The 17500-nt window shown below is 44.0% G+C and overlaps 1 protein-coding gene across 1 annotated transcript in view; it reads right to left on the bottom strand.

Annotated features, from left to right (window-relative positions):
- LOC120559064 (membrane-associated guanylate kinase, WW and PDZ domain-containing protein 3-like) overlaps positions 1 to 17500 on the bottom strand; it is a 94282-nt gene that overhangs the window by 48640 nt on the left and 28142 nt on the right. Inside the window, 8 exon segments of the mRNA XM_039800487.1 lie at positions 2685 to 2849; positions 2852 to 2953; positions 3309 to 3527; positions 5419 to 5482; positions 6883 to 7516; positions 13125 to 13299; positions 14670 to 14769; positions 16619 to 16788. Of these exon segments, the coding sequence (XP_039656421.1) occupies positions 2685 to 2849; positions 2852 to 2953; positions 3309 to 3527; positions 5419 to 5482; positions 6883 to 7516; positions 13125 to 13299; positions 14670 to 14769; positions 16619 to 16788 (1629 nt within the window).

Raw genomic sequence — 17500 nt, 5'->3', positions numbered from 1 at the left:
TATTGTATTAAAACATAAGCATGGTTTTAACTTTTTTATCTTCAACAGTAGACACGCAGAACACTTGACCCACACCGAATACACACTCTTATAACACTGCATCAAAGTGGCATTCATATACTTAGTGTGTGTCGAAATCTAAACAGATACTACGTCAATCTTAAAGTGATGGTTGCGTTTTCACCTGGGTCTTGTTCCATGACCTTCGAAGCAAACACCCCAGAAGTTTTTCACCTCGGTCTAACATTGGGAGAGTTAGCGAGTGTGCGTTATCAGCTGAATAGCTTAGCCCAGGGGCCGGCTAATGGATCCACGTTTGTATAGGCGACCTCTTGACCCACTAATGCTCCGAATGATACCAAACTTCTACACTAGTATATATAGGTTATGCTCTCATAAAACGATGGATTGGAAAGTTTTAAGTACACCAGAAGTTTATGTAAATAACACTTGCCTGCTGGCTTCTGCTCTCTGCTGTTGTTGCTGCTGTGAGACGAGTGCTTAGGGCCGTCTACAAATTACAACACCGAAAAGAGATGCAACAAAAATATTTATTAATTTAACTTTTTTTTTAAAGTAAGTACTGTAGAATAACTAGCAGGAGACAAGTTATAATTGAGGTAAGTTTGGAGACATTACCTTATTTAATCATTAAATTAATAAATATTTTTGTTGCATCTCTTTTCGGTGTTGTAATTTGTAGACGGCCCTAAGCACTCTTACTGCCCGGTAGTAACAGCAGCAGCAACAACAGCAGAGAGCAAGTGTTATTTACATAAACTTCTGGTGTACTTACAAACTTTACAATCCATCGTTTTATGAGTGCATAAGCTATATATACACTAGTGTAGAAGTTTGGTATCATTTTGGGCATTATTAGTGGGGTAATGTTAAGAGACACTTCGGATCCATTAGCCTCTGCGCTAAGCTATTCAGCTGATAACGCTACTCTACGCTAACTCTCCCAATTTTCGACCCAGCTGAAAAAAGCTTCTAGGGGGGTGTTTGGCTCGAGGTCATGGTGCAAAGGACCCTAGGGTGAAATAACTCCGAACCATCACTTTAATAAAGGTCCCAAGAGGAAGTCCCGTCTTCTGAACAACCTTTTAATCGACTTAATTGACTTTCTTTTTCACACGACTGTATGGCCGAACCATACAGTCATGTGTGCGTGTGCTTGATGGAAAGGTGTGTCAGATGTTTGTTGGGTGACCATACAGATGTTTTTTAATGTTATCTGTTGATTGTTGGAGCAGACGATGCAAGAAAATCTTCTGTGTGAACAGACAATAACGTTTTTTCTTATCTGACATTACATGTAATTTAGCTGATGCTTTTATCCAAGGCGACTTACAATTGCTATATATGTCAGAGGTCGCACACCTCTGGATCAACTAGGGGTTAAGTGTCTTGCTCAGGGACACATTGGTTGATTGTATCGCAGTGGGAATTGAACCCAGATCTCCCACACCAAAGGCATGTGTCATATCTACTGCGCCATCACTACCCGCTTCTTATCTGTCAAATCTGAGTTTTCTGTTGCACGACTAAAACTACTTTTGAACGCAGGGCTGGGCGATACGGAGAAAATCAAATATCACAATATTTTTGAGCAAATACCTCGATATCGATACCGCAACGATATTGTAGTGTTGACTATTGGTGCTTCAACAAAATATTTACACAATGAGATTTTAGATAAATAATAATCAGTAATGTGGATATAATGATGAAGTGGGTAAAGGTAAATAATAGATCAGTTACAACAGTCTGGTAAGTTCAGAAAGTGACATCACATGCAGCCTTTAAAACCAGGAAAAGAAACTTATATCATATCACAATATCCAAAATCTAAGACGATATCTAGTCTCATATCACGATATCGATATAATATCCATATATTGCCCAGCTCTATTTGAACGTACACATGTTCCACCAAAACAAGTTCCTTCCCGAGGCTATTTAGCAGAGGCACCGTGGCTCCGTCCGGACTTTAGCACCGCTCAAGAAGATTGTGATTGGTTTAAAGAAATACCAGTAAACCAGAGCAGGTTTTTCTCCCATCCCAGGAATGCTGTGTGGACTAGAAAGACCCTCCTCCGCAGTGCTGTGGAGGAAGGTCTGGCAATGCAAGACTATCTTTTGAGCGGCTGGTAAAATTTGAACATTCACTAGCCTTTTGGTGATTCCACAATTCCTGTCTCTATGTCCTCATTTCCTGATTCTGTCTGTGTCCTTTCTTTATACTAAGAATCTGCACTGCTGTGGGGCATACAATTAAGAGAATGTCTTAGAGCTCTTTCAAGGCATTGTTAAGTGGTCAAATAATGAAAGCATTGTTATGTTATGATCAAGGTACAATCTTTCACCTTATCACACTATAAAAGTATGTGCAAGCTTAGCAGAGACTTCGAAGATGGAGCTGTTTCCAAATGAAACTTTATAATATAATTCTGAATAAGTTCAATAACCTTCTAATTAAGAATACTGTCCACAGCATCTGTCTTTCTCCTTATCACACTTTTACTGACCTTGGACCTTTTAAAGTAACTCTCTAACACTCACCACCCTCATTATGTACCTGTCTGATGAAAGTAAATTTTGAACCCTGGGGACATGTAGTCTCCATCAGCGAAAACCCGAACAAAACCATCCGAGAGCTAAAGGGAATCGCTGGTACTCACCCCCGTTGGTCACTTCCTGAGAGGCGATGACGAATCCAAATCCTTCTCCCGACCTTCTCCTCAGCTCCACTTCCACTGCCTTTACTCCTCCTCTCCCATCCTTGGCTATGGCTCCCAGCGCGCCCCCTCCTCTGGTGGGAGGAGGGCCCCCGCCCTCCTCCACAAAGTTGTTTTGGACTGAGGGCAGGAAGGCGCGGGGGAACCGGAACAGGAAAAGTTTTTTGGGGGCCAGGCTGGGGGCCCGTTTGGCGTCTGGGCGGGAGGGGCCCCTGATAAAAACAAAGAGGGGGCAGATTGAGGCTACATCTATAAATAGGTGGCTGAAAACAGTCGCTCCTAGACTGTGGAACGCATTGCTACATGTTTTAAGAGTGACAGCATCGGTTGAAATCACTGCTGCTGGGTCTAACGTTAGTGGTCTGCTGACCCACTGCTGCTGGTCTAACGTTAGCGGTCTGCTGACCCACTGCTGCTGGGTCTAACGTTAGCGGTCTGCTGACCCACTGCTGCTGGGTCTAATAACAATCGCCATTTTGTTGTGTACCAATGAAATGACCATGGGAAACAGTTCAATGGCCTTCCTATCCATTTTACTTCAACGCGGGACACAATCAGCGCAGTTACCTTGGTGGGTCCCTGCGGCTGGTAGGTGCCCCTCCTGGGGACTCTCCAGGACCAAGCCAGCCTGGCTGAGTGGGGGCACGCCCCCCACCAAGGCACCCGTGGACGGGGAAGGCAAGTCGGCAGAAGTTGAGGGGTGGGAGGAAGAAGGGGTGGCCAGGCCGTGTGGGGAGGGAAGGGGCTTGTAGAGGTTAGGGGTGACGACTGGGGAAGACATCGGACCTGGGGGAGGGAGAAAGTTATTAATGTTTTTTGTTGTTTCAACACTACTCATGTTTGTATTGGTGCCCTGTAATCAGTTGCTATGAATGATAATCATTAATACCCATGTTTACCATAGACTGTATAACATTAATGGACAAAGCATCCAGTTCGGCGAAGTGCTGCAAATGTGGAAGTGCCTTAAACCTGCATTATATCTGAATTCCAGCAGGGGGCGACTCCTTAAACCTGCATTATATCTGAATTCCAGCAGGGGGAGACACCTTAAACCTGCATTATATCTGAATTCCTGCAGGGGGCGACTCCTTAAACCTGCATTATATCTGAATTCCAGCAGGGGGAGACTCCTTAAACCTGCATTATATCTGAATTCCTGCTGGGGGAGACTCCTTAAACCTGCATTATATCTGAATTCCTGCAGGGGGCGACTCCTTAAACCTGCATTATATCTGAATTCCTGCAGGGGGAGACTCCTTAAACCTGCATTATATCTGAATTCCTGCAGGGGGAGACTCCTTAAACCTGCATTATATCTGAATTCCAGCAAGGGGAGACTCCTTAAACCTGCATTATATCTGAATTCCTGCAGGGGGAGACTCCTTAAACCTGCATTATATCTGAATTCCTGCAGGGGGAGACTCCTTAAACCTGCATTATATCTGAATTCCTGCAGGGGGATACTCCTTACACCTGCATTATATCTGAATTCCTGCAGGGGGAGACACGTGCAGTTGCAAAAGGAGGTCGGTTTCTGTAGAATTCTAGTCTATGAGAAAGTGACCCACTTCTCACTTGATTTATTACCTCAGTAAACATTTTCATAATGAGTTTATGGTCTCAATCGCTAGTTTTAAGTCTTCTGCAACACAGCATGATGTTAATTTTTTTAATTATGGTCTCTGTTGATTTTAAAATCGGCGATAAAGCAGGGGGTGTTTTAGGGCATGGCTATGATGTGATTGATAGTGAAAGTGTGTAACGTAACGTAGAGTGTAAGGTCTCCTCCCTCTCTCCTCCCTCTCATCTAAAATCGTCACATCCCCAACCACGATGGCTGCGCCCGTAACGGCAAACTCGACAACTCATAGCAGATCTCCACAAACCAATGGGTGACGTCACACATGCTCTGTCCACTAATATACTGTCTATGGTGTTTACATGTAATTGCCAAGAGAATTTTAAGCGAATTCTTAAAAATGTAAAACATTTGCCGCATTTCCATCAACTGGTTCGGAGTGAGTTAGTCTCGGTCAAAAGACGTACATTTCCAGGATAATTGGCTGACATCCCTCCCCTCCCTCTCTCTGTGTGTTGCCGTACTCAAACTCTGTTTGCTTCTGGAAACAACAACAAACTGCAAGCTAGTGAGCTACACGCTGAAAATGTCAAGTTTTGAAGAACATTTGGACGGTCTAACAAGGCAGGTCTGCTTGGTTCTTTCAGTGATGATTGTAAAGATTTAATAAGAATATGTTTAGGTCATTTCCTCTATTATGGCGCTTTTCCATTACATGGTACCTGCTCTACTCGCCTCGACTCTACTCGCCTTTTTTGGTTTTCCATTACGAAAAAAAGTACCTGGTACCTGCTAACAGGTACTTTTTTTTTAGCCTCCAGCTTTCTCCGTAGCATATACTACATACAAGAGGCCTGATGTTTATACTTGTGCGCTGGTGTGTGCATGTGTGTGTGTGTGTGTGTGTGTGTGTGTGTGTGTGTGGGGGGAGTGGGAGTGGGTGAGTGAGGGATCAGTGAGAGAGTGACTAATCAAACTTTTTTTGCCCTTTTGAGGATGTTTTATCAAATTTCCATCCAGCTTTTAATGTGCATAAAAATATGTTTACGGAAACACGACTATTGGATGGATTTGAGTTAGGGGGTTCAGTAGTACCTCCTCTGTAGACCAGTAGTACCACCTCTCCCTGGTTGGTGTGTTCTTGCAGGACTCTCTGGACCTGAGGAAAGAAATGTACCAATGGTTATCATTCATTTGAAATGTGTTTATAATATGTTAAATGGTGCCAATAAATTTACACGAGGGAAAATCGTGCTGTGGGTGTGGGTTGGCTTTGGGGTGGGGAGGGGGGGGGCGGTTGGGGGGGGGGTGTGTTGAGGGGGGTTGTTTTTTTTTGGCTACCCTGCTGCGCAGGGGTCAGCCCAATGGCCCCACAGCCCAATGGTCCCACAGCCCAATGGTCCCACAGCCCTATGGTCCCACAGCCCAATGGTCCCACAGCCCTATGGTCCCACAGCCCAATGGTCCCACAGCCCTATGGTCCCACAGCCCAATGGTCCCACAGCCCAATGGTCCCACAGCCCAATGGGCCCCACAGCCCAATGGTCCCACAGCCCAGTGGTCCCACAGCCTTATGTTCCCACAGCCCAATGGTCCCACAGCCTTATGTTCCCACAGCCCAATGGCCCCACAGCCCAATGGTCCCACAGCCCAATGGTCCCACAGCCTTATGTTCCCACAGCCCAATGGTCCCACAGCCCAATGGTCCCACAGCCCTATGGTCCCACAGCCCAATGGTCCCACAGCCCAATGGCCCCACAGCCCAATGGCCCCACAGCCCAATGGTCCCACAGCCCAATGGTACCACAGCCCTATGTTCCCACAGCCTTATGTTCCCACAGCCCTATTTTCTCACAACCCTATGTTCCCACAGCCCAATAGTCCCACATTTCTAAGATTTTTCTTAAAATTAGGCCACATGTTAGGGTTAGGTTTGGGTTAAAACGCGAGGGGTTAGGGTTAGGGTTCTAAATGTGGGAATTGTGACAACATAGGGCATCATTTTGAAAAGAATCTTAGAAATGTGGGAACATAGGGCTGTGGGAACATAGGCACGCTCCTGCTGCGCAAACGGTTTAGGATTGGCGAGGTGGTGAAGGTGTGCCTTGGGATTGTTGTTGTTTCAGTTTTTGAAGCCGGCACAGCGCTGTGAAAACATCAATCTACTGTCAGCTGTTATCAGAGGATGCCAGTGAGGGAAACAAGGAACAAAAACAGAAACTCTCAAAACCAAACTGCCAATATACTCATTGGCATTCATTTAGTTATGTCCTGAATATCTGTTGTTTAATTTAAAAGAAATATAGACAATTTATTCACGGATATACACAGATTCAGTGTGAACCACACCAGCCAGTTTCACTGATAATAGTAAAAGCGTAATGTTGGAACATCCTCTCCGCATACAATGCAATGTAGCCGGCCCATTTTGTTTTGTGTGATGCCAGCCTACTGTGTCTTCAGCTTTTCTAACTTGAGTGCGTTACAGCTTGAGTTTCTGGCTAAAACAGATGGGTCATCTTTCTGACCTGGCACAAGAAGATCACGCAAGAATTTTACCTGGGAGAAGCCGAGGCTCTGTACGTCCGCCCCGTTGATCTTCACTATAGCGTCTCCTGGCTGCAGGGAGGGGCAGTGCCTGCGATCCCAGACCCGCCTCACCACCGCCAGCTGACCTCCTTGCCCCCCGGCCATCACGCTGAACCCAAGCCCCCCACTCTCGCTGCGCCCGAGGGCCACCGGCACAAGCTCCGCACTCCGAGCTGAGCCGGGCGACCCTGCCCCGAGTGGGAGCACCAGCCCAGGGTTTCTTTGGGAGGGTGGGGAGGGCGCTTGGTGATTGGCTGGACAGCCATTAAAGCCGCAGGATGGGACGTCTTTGGGCGGGGTCAGGGCGTGGGACGTCTGGGGCATCGGCGGGCGTTGCACAGGAGCCCCAGGAGGTGTGGAGGAGGTGGGGTTGTTAGCGGTAGTTGGGCTGGTGGAGTTTTGGAGCAGGCCGGTCTCTGGCTGAGAGAGGGGCAGTTTGGACAGAGTGTGGGAGGACGAGGACGAGATGGGGAGCGTGGAGGAGGAGATGGGGAGCGTTGACGTAGACAGGTCACTCTCTGAAGACTTGGAGCTCTGATGGTGGAGGAGGGAGGAGGAAGAGAAGGCGGGGAGAGTGCTGCTGTTGTAGCGAATCAGAGAAGATCTGCAAGGAGCAGGAGAAGACGAGTTAGACCAGGGGTCACCAACCTTTTTGAAACTGAGAGCTACTTCATGGGTATTGAGTCATACGAAGGGCTACCAGTTTGATACACTCTTCTGAAATAACAAATTAGCTCAGTTTGCCTTTAGTTATATATTTATATTTAGTTAGATTATTAATGATTATTGATACTCATCTATGTGAAGACACTGATCATGTTAATGATTTCTCACAATAATTATCAACAATGACTTAACAAGGTGGGAAACAGATAATATCAATATTCAATTTTCATTTTTAGATCATGCCTGAGGGCTACTCATGTGGTCCTTGGGGGCTACCTGGTGCCCACGGGCACCGCGTTGGTGACCCCTGAGTTAGACAAACAAACTTCAGAAACTTCTATCAATTACTACTAGTAATACCTTCATTAGCACCCTGGTTCCAGCACTCGGAATAACTGCCCACAATTAAGATTTGTATAATAATAGAGCTTGTGTTTTCGTTGAAGTGAAACACAGACGACCAATCTGAGCTTTGTAGGCGGTATAAGGCATGGCTGAGATCTTGGCAGCTTTACCGGTTGTTATTATACAGCCATGTTGAATATTTGATCATAATTAGTCGATCACGGCATTCTACGGTCAGCTTTTTCTGTATAGGAAACCGTTGCCAACTATAAGCTGTGACTGTTGACTGTTGCCATGGATGTTCTGATCATAGACTTTTTGAATCAATGAAATCTTTTTTTTAAATCAATATTGCTGATCAGCGGAGATGACGTCCTCAAATGTCTTGTTTTGTCCAAAACTAAGATATTCACATAACTGTCACAGAGGAGAGAAGAAACTAGAAAATATTCACATTTAACAGGCTGCAATCAGAGACTTTTTACTTCTTTTTCATAGAAAATGACTCAACCCGATTAATTGATTATCAAAATAATCAACTAATGTTTTAAACTTATCTAAGCAGCAATATTTAGTTGACTTTGTTTATAAGAAGTTGCACATCATCAATATAGGTAGAGAAAAGCAGTGGCCCCAATCAGCTTCCCTGGGGGACACCATGATGCAAAGCCTGACGCAAGTGTCTTTGCTAGTTTAAGACCGACCCAGTTGTCAGTTTCCCGTCCAGCGTCCACGCCGTTTAAATAGCAAATGCACCCATCTATGGCCCATGGGTGTGCTGGTCTTACAGGGAGGTGTGTTCAGGTGCATTCTGGGTGTGCTGGTCTTACAGGGAGGTGTGTTCAGGTACATTCTGGGCATGCTGGTCTTACAGGGAGGTGTGTTCAGGTACATTCTGGGCGTGCTGGTCTTACAGGGAGGTGTGTTCAGGTACATTCTGGGCGTGCTGGTCTTACAGGGAGGTGTGTTCAGGTGCATTCTGGGCGTGCTGGTCTTACAGGGAGGTGTGTTCAGGTGCATTCTGGGTGTGCTGGTCTTACAGGGAGGTGTGTTCAGGTACATTCTGGGCGTGCTGGTCTTACAGGGAGGTGTGTTCAGATGCATTCTGGGCGTGCTGGTCTTACAGGGAGGTGTGTTGAGGTGCATTCTGGGCGTGCTGGTGTAATGGGAAAATTACATTTAAGCATAATTCCTTATATTTTTATGTTTAATTCGTACTTTACTTCTCTCACAAATGCTGAAAGAGTTGATCTCATTTCCCACATGCAGATTTTGATTCTAACTGCTGAGACGTCCAGTCTGGAACATAATGTGAGCACTGTTTGTCTGAACAGATAGGGGCTACAAGGTCAACCTAAAACTATCGTACAGGGAGGAGGAGGCGAAATGGCTCCGAGATGTCTCTTGTGTTTTTTCTGATTGTCTTCATGTGTATCAGATTGCCTGTAAGAACTGTAGCATCATAATAATCCAAGTGTGTGTGTTCTGTTCACTCATTTGAGAAACTGACTCCACACTGGGCTGCGGCCTTTTGTGAAATCATGTTGCTCCTATTTGCAAATATATATGTTTTTAATAAAATACAAAAACCCAACTTTTTGGGCCTCAGTCTGTCTTATTTGTTTCAATTTACTAAACTCTGAAAACTCTTCCCCCTGCTGCAAAGGAAACTTCCACTACACTGGTCTTACAGGGAGGTGTGTTCAGGTGCATTCTGGGTGTGCTGGTCTTACAGGGAGGTGTGTTCAGGTACATTCTGGGCGTGCTGGTCTTACAGGGAGGTGTGTTCAGGTACATTCTGGGCGTGCTGGTCTTACAGGGAGGTGTGTTCAGGTGCATTCTGGGCGTGCTGGTCTTACAGGGAGGTGTGTTCAGGTGCATTCTGGGTGTGCTGGTCTTACAGGGAGGTGTGTTCAGGTACATTCTGGGCGTGCTGGTCTTACAGGGAGGTGTGTTCAGGTGCATTCTGGGTGTGCTGGTCTTACAGCGGAGGTGTGTTCAGATGCATTCTGGGCGTCTGGTCTTACGCAGGAGGTGTGTTCAGGTACATTCTGGGCGTGCTGGTCTTACAGGGAGGTGTGTTCAGGTACATTCTGGGCGTGCTGGTCTTACAGGGAGGTGTGTTCAGGTACATTCTGGGCGTGCTGGTCTTACAGGGAGGTGTGTTCAGGTGCATTCTGGGTGTGCTGGTCTTACAGGGAGGTGTGTTCAGATGCATTCTGGGCGTGCTGGTCTTACAGGGAGGTGTGTTCAGGTGCATTCTGGGCGTGCTGGTGTAATGTGAAAATTACATTTAAGCATAATTCCTTATATTTTTATGTTTAATTCGTACTTTACTTCTCTCACAAATGCTGAAAGAGTTGATCTCATTTCCCACATGCAGATTTTGATTCTAACTGCTGAGACGTCCAGTCTGGAACATAATGTGAGCACTGTTTGTCTGAACAGATAGGGGCTACAAGGTCAACCTAAAACTATCGTACAGGGAGGAGGAGGCAAAATGGCTCCGAGATGTCTCTTGTGTTTTTTCTGATTGTCTTCATGTGTATCAACTCTATTGTTAAGCCTTTACTTAAAAAGCCCACGTTGGATCCACTTCAACCTAAGAACTACAGGCCAATATCAAAACTACCTTTCATGTAAAAAATTTTAGAAAAAGTTGTAGCAGAGCAACTCACCCTTTTCTTAGAGAAGCACGAGCTGTTTGATAAATTCCAGTCTGGTTTCCGTAAAAGGCATTCTGACGACTCTAAACTGCACTACAAAATCTCTAGTGATATTATGATGTCAGCTGATTCAAAGGATTTTTACAGTTTGGTCCTATTGGACCTTTCTTCTGCGTTTGACACTATCGATCATACCATTATGATAAATAGACTTCGTGATCTGGTTGGGATGTCTGGATCAGTTTTAAAATGGTTCTCATCCTACCTTTCTGGTAGACGTTTTAGTGTTCATGTTAATCAGATATTGTCTGAAACTGCAGAGTTGTCGTGTGGGATACCTCAGGGGTCGGTCTTGGGACCTATTCTGTTCCTCTTGTATATATTTCCTTTAGGACAGATAATTAGTCAATTTAGAGACATATCGTACCATCTCTATGCGGATGATATCCAACTTTACTGTTCTTTTAAGGAAACTGAGTTCTCCAAACTGTCATCTTTAATAAACTGTTTGTCTAGTATCAAACAGTGGTTATGTGACAACTTTCTGCTTTTGAACTCAGAAAAAACAGAAACTCTAATTATTGCCCCTGAAAGTCATATCCCTGAGATAAAGCATCATATTGGGGACTTGTCTGTCCAGCCGAGTCTCAGGAGCTTAGGTGTGGTTTTTGACTCAGCTATGTCGTTGGATCACCACTCTAAATTATTAGTTAGGAACTGTTTCTTCCACCTGAGAAATATCTCTAAGTAAAGACCACTTGTCACTAAGGATGAATTAGAGATGATCATTCATGCTTTCATTTCTTACGCGCTTAGATTACTGTAACAGTCTTTTTACTTGTCTGAGTAAGAATCAGCTTTAGTCTCCAGACTGTTCAGAACTCTGCTGCAAGGCTTTTAATGCACATTAACAAAAGAGCACACATCACGCCTGTTTTAGCAGCTCTTCACTGGTTACCAGTCCAGTATAGAATTCAATTTAAAATTCTTGTCATTACTTTCAGAGCCTTGCGCAAGTTCAAGTTCTACATCTACATCTCTGATTTGATACAGCTACATACCCCCACCCGTAGTCTGAGATCATTAGGTCAGATGCTATTAGTGGTTCCCCGCACTAATTTTAAAACTAGAGGGGATCGGTCATTCCAAGCAGTGGCTCCTAGGCTGTGGAATGACTTGCCTCTCGCTTCCGTTATTGGATTCTGTCGAATCTTTTAAAAAGCAGCTGAAGACTCTGCTGTTCAAGCAGGCTTTTACTTAGTCAATGGGTTTTTTATGGTTGTTTGTTATATTTTCTATTTGTATTTCAATGTGCTCGTATTGTGACTTCTTGTGTTGAATTGCATTTCATTGTGAAGCACTTTGTGATTTTTATCTGTGAAAGGTGCTATACAAATACATTTTACTTACTTACTTACTTACTTATCAGATTGCCTGTAAGAACTGTAGCATCATAATAATCCAAGTGTGTGTGTGCTGTCACTCTGAAGATGCATATAAGCCTGGTGTTCTGTTCACTCATTTGAGAAACTGACTCCACACTGGGCTGCAGCCTTTTGTGAAATCATGTTGCTCCTATTTGCAAATATATATGTTTTTAATAAAATACAAAAACCCAACTTGGTTTTAGCTTCAGTCTGTCTTATGAGTTTCAATTTACTAAACTCTGAAAACTCTTCCCCCTGCTGCAAAGGAAACTTCCACTACACTGGTCTTACAGGGAGGTGTGTTCAGGTGCATTCTGGACGTGCTGGTCTTACAGGGAGGTGTGTTCAGGTGCATTCTGGACGTGCTGGTCTTACAGGGAGGTGTGTTCAGGTGCATTCTGGGCGTGCTGGTCTTACAGGGAGGTGTGTTCAGGTGCATTCTGGGCATGCTGGTCTGACGCAGTTTTTTTTTTTTTTTTTTTTTTTTGTGTTTTTTTTTTTTTTTTTTTTTTTTTTTTTTTTTTTGGGGTTTTTTTTAGGTGTTTTGGGGGTTTTCTGTTTGAGGCAGTGGGAAAGTTCGGCCCCATTGACCAACAAAAACCTGGTCTAAAGTCAATAACGCAGCATTTCATTGTTATTTTAACAGAGCATTAGTAAAATGCTCCTAGGCTCGTGCACAGCGCACGCACACTATGCTTGTTACACACACAGGGACGCACAGCAGCACACACACACACACACACACACACACACACACACACACACACACACACACACACACACACACGTAGAAGATTACAAATAAAAATATTAGGGTGCAAATCCTCCATCATAACAGCAATGCTCCAAGGTCCAAACACGCCTGGCTTTTAAAGGGAATGGGAGATGATCTCTGATTGGTTGATTGCATGTTACGCCCAAAACACACCTCTGATTAATGAAGACACTAAGTTCAACCCGTTAGAACCAGGCGCCCGGCACACAGGACCCTTTTTACCACCATCAAACTAACAAAAAGTGGATGTGGACACGCCCTAAACACACCTGCACCGGGCGCTCCACACCGTGCGCCTACATCGTTAAAATAAGACCCTGAAACTCCTCTCACCTTCGTGTTCCAGTGTTGGACAGTACGCCATCAGAGTCACTGTGATTAATGGCTGCTGTCCTCTCTGGAAGGGGGGGTGGACCCAGGGGGGGGTCAGAGGAAGTGGGCGTTGGCGGGCCTGTCAGCCCGTTCGTCATTGGCGGAGCAGCATAGGAGGGCGGGGTTTGGCCCCGTCCTGAATGTCAGAGGGAAGGAGTTGGTAATTATCGGACAACACAATGGTTAACTGATTAACAGGGACACACAGAATATGCGGATGCAGAATTCCCTGCAGATGTTAAACAAATTAAAATAAAACTGTGGTAATCAAATGTTCTCCAAGTCATTTGATTGTCATTGTGGATCACCGCTTAAAACTGTTATAAATTCTGCCGATTCTGTTGCATCTGCAGATTCATGATCACCGGGATGACATTTAAAAGTTGGATAATTTCGATCAATAGATTATAAATTATGAAATGTGTGCGTAAAATTCTCTGTAGACATTAAACAAAGCAGGTGTCCATCTTGTTAAACACATGAAAGAAAACCAGAATAATGAAATCTTAGAGTAAGTGATTGACTGGATATGAATTCAAAGACAAAATCAAACAAAGAAACAGACGTTGTTTTTAAAAGACTATTTTAAAGGTGTAAGTCAAGGTGTAAACCTCTATATATGGGCTGTTGCTCTACCAACTGAGCTACCCAGGCACCCAGAAATGAACCTTTTTAAACGTGTTTCAATGCTTCTTGCGTTCGGCGCGGTCAGGGGAGGTGTGGATGGCGATATGATGCAACTGCGACACAGTAAACACATGAATGAAGTAAACAGGGACTGTCCTTCCTTTGCCGTACCTGAAGTTGCTGCATTCTGGCTGCTGTCTGGAGATTCCTTCGTGCACAACTCGTATTCTTTCAGATGTTTGATACCAGATGTTGTAACAGCGGCCATGTTGTGTATAGTTTAGGGTCCTCGCCACCACCAGACCAATCAGCATTGAACAGATTAAACATGTAGCTGGACTTGAATGGTCTTCTTTTGACTGAAAGTTCTGCCAAACAACAACTTGTTCTGCTCACCAGATCCATGTCCACTTTCTCACAGCCTGCTGCATTGAACGCTCCACCTACGTAAACACCTTCCCGTAATCAACGGCGCCGTCACTACGGCGACCAGCGTAGCGCGCCGAGTGCAAGCGGAGGGTTCGGTTCCCTGGGAAATAACTCTAAGGTTCAGCAGAAACCAGAACCCCGTCAAAAAGCCCAAATATTCAGCCGAATCCTGGATTCAGTGCATCCCTGATTAAAACTTGAGTTTCTGGGACACCTGGATAGCTCACCTGGTAGAGCGTGCGTCCCAAAAGGCTCAGTTCTTGTTACAGCGGCTGCAGGTTCGACTCTGACCTGCGCCCCTTTGCTGCATGTCATTCCCCCTCTCTCTCTCTCTCTCTCTCTTTCTCTCCCCCCTTTCACATCTTCAGCTGTCCTATATAATAAATGCTTCAAATGCCCCAAAAATATATTCTAAAACTTGAGTTTCTGGCTAAAAACAATCTTTCTGACCTGGCGTGCTGCCGTTGGCGTCCGGCGTCCGGCTGTAGGTGAGGTGCGTCAGGCCGCGGCTCACATTGGGGGGGTTTGGAGGCTCGCTGGGAGTCTGTGGCTGTTGAAGTGGTTAAAAAAGTCAGATAGAAGATACAAGGTTAAATAATTAAAGTTGTAAGAAGATGTAAACCAGGGGTCTCCAACCTTTCTTCATCTACGCCACATGTGTCAAACTCGAGGCCCGCGGGCCAAATCCGGCCCGTTGCAGATTTAGATCCGGCACGTATATTAATTTCGGTTCACAATAAATTTTGGCCCTCCCTAGTTGCGCGTCAAACCAAAAACACAGGAAAGTGTTTTTTTAAACTGCAATTTGGGCTGATTTGCCGACTCTGAGACCCATAAATTCCCCCAGAAGAAGCAGAGAGAGAGTTTTTCATATTCAGGCTGTGAACAAGGTTGTAAAAAAAAAATTATCATCGTTTTGCTTGATTTGCTAAACTCTACGATGGCTAAGGAACTCTTTTGATGACTTTTTGTAGAGCTTCAGGTCAACAAAAAGGTGAAAAAAATGTCGCAAAAAGCAACAGATTTACAAAAAAAAGGTGACAAATGTCTGAGAAAGACACGAAAAAGTTGGAACAAAAACAACAAAAATGAGGGAAAAAGCTACCGAAATGTTAAAAAAATAAATAAAAGTGACATGCGGTAACAAAAGCGTCTGGCCCTCGGTGGGATTTTCTCTGTCCAGTGTGGCCCTCTGGGAAAATGAGTTTGACCCCCCTGATCTAAGGGTTACTTTAAAATAACGAGAGTGGCCAAGAGCTATACTTGTTGTCAAAAAGGCAAAGATCTTTATGTGCTCAAGCGAGATCTGGTGTTTTGCCTTTGACTACTGAAACAGGACCATATGTTAATGTAGAAGAGGAAAAACGGATCTGTCCCATCATGTGTTGTTTGAATGATATAGAAAATGAGTTCCATTTTGTTTTCTACTGTCCATTTTTATTGTGAACAGCGTGATTTTTTAGGATAAAAGCAGAGACTGACTTGGTAAATATGGATGATGCTCAAAGACTGAGATGGCTGTTCACATATGAAACATATAAATTAGACAGTTATCTACAGTACAGGCCAAAAGTTTGGACACACCTTCTCATTCAATGCGTTTCCTTTTTATTTTCATGACTATTTACATTGTAGATTCTCACTGAAGGCATCAAAACTATGAATGAACACATATGGAATTATGTACTTAACAAAAAAGTGTGAAATAACTGAAAACATGTCTTATATTTTAGATTCTTCAAAGTAGCCACCCTTTGCTTTTTTTGATAACTCTGCAAACCCTTGGTGTTCTCTCAATGAGCTTCATGAGGTAGTCACCTGAAATGGTTTTACCTTCACAGGTGTGCTTTGTCAGGGTTCATTAGTGGAATTATTTCCCTTATTAATAAAAAAGCAAAGGGTGGCTACTTTGAAGAATCTAAAATATAAGACATGTTTTCAGTTATTTCACACTTTTTTGTTAAGTACATAATTCCATATGTGTTCATTCATAGTTTTGATGCCTTCAGTGAGAATCTACAATGTAAATAGTCATGAAAATAAAAAGGAAACACATTGAATGAGAAGGTGTGTCCAAACTTTTGGCCTGTACTGTATATAAAGCTCGGGAGAAGAGGATTAAAAAGCTCTTTATCGAGATGAATTGTAGATAAGAATTTGTTTGTGTGTGGTATGTGTGTACGTGTATGTGTATATGTGTGTATATGTATTTATTTGTATTCATGTATTTCTCCGAATGATGTGTACATGCGACAGGAAGATGTTTGTTAAATAATTAACGTTGTGGTGTCTTGTAATCCTGTGTGGGATGGGCCAAAATGTTTGGCATGACACAGAAATAAAACCTAACTAACTAACTGCTGGAGACCCCTGATGTAAACAGTAAACATGTACCGCACCGTCTCCAGGCTCTGTTTGGGACATCCATCGGGGTTATAAAGCATCGGGTAGCCTCTCCTCAGCACCACGTCCACACTCTGGCCCATCGGCACCGACTTCAGCATCTCCACCACCTCTTTATGGGAGCGACCCAACACGCAGCTGTCGTTGATGTAGACCAGGATGTCCGCTGGAGGACCATAGACAGGGAGACACAGACTACGTTTACAAGCTGTCAATTTTCGGGTTATGGTCGGGTTAAGGTCACTATTCGGGTTTCTGAAACATTCGGAATAACCCGTTTACATGCGAGAGCAGAGAGAGTTACTCCTACGTGGAATTTGTAATCAATCGGCGATATCCCGATGTAAACGGCGACGCGCGGTTAGCGTCTGGACGTAACAAAACTACTAACCCAAATAAACTACAAAACAAATAAGCCAAACTACAAGTAAACAAAACAAATCAATAAGGCAAAACCAGTCTAAACAAAACTTGAATCAACTATTGACAATTGTCAAAGTAAACTAAAACACTAAAGCAAGACTAAAGTATAATTAAATTTAGCTTAAAGACGAGCCCCCACTTGTCACAAACCGGCTCATGGCCTGTGGCAAATAAATGAGGGGACACCAACAACAGGTATAGGCCAATCAAAAGATGTTTTATTATAAATCAAAACTAGTAACTTTAAATAAAGAAAAAGGAATGAGGTGTGAGAATGTCATAATGTAAGGTGTATGCAAAGTGCATGGATGAATGAATCTGTATAGGTGTAAATGACTGAGTAAAAACTAAGTAGAACTATAAAGGAACAAACCAAACCAAGTCATACCTGGAGGAGCAGAGAGAGGAAACAGAGTGGTTAGCAACAGCTTAAATACGCTGAGCCCAGGTGGCTC

This window comes from Perca fluviatilis, chromosome 5 (assembly GCF_010015445.1).
Source record: "Perca fluviatilis chromosome 5, GENO_Pfluv_1.0, whole genome shotgun sequence".
In the NCBI taxonomy this organism is placed as follows: domain Eukaryota; kingdom Metazoa; phylum Chordata; class Actinopteri; order Perciformes; family Percidae; genus Perca; species Perca fluviatilis.
The sequence above is the reverse complement of the archived record's forward strand: the minus strand, read 5'-3'. Positions and strand labels throughout refer to the sequence as shown.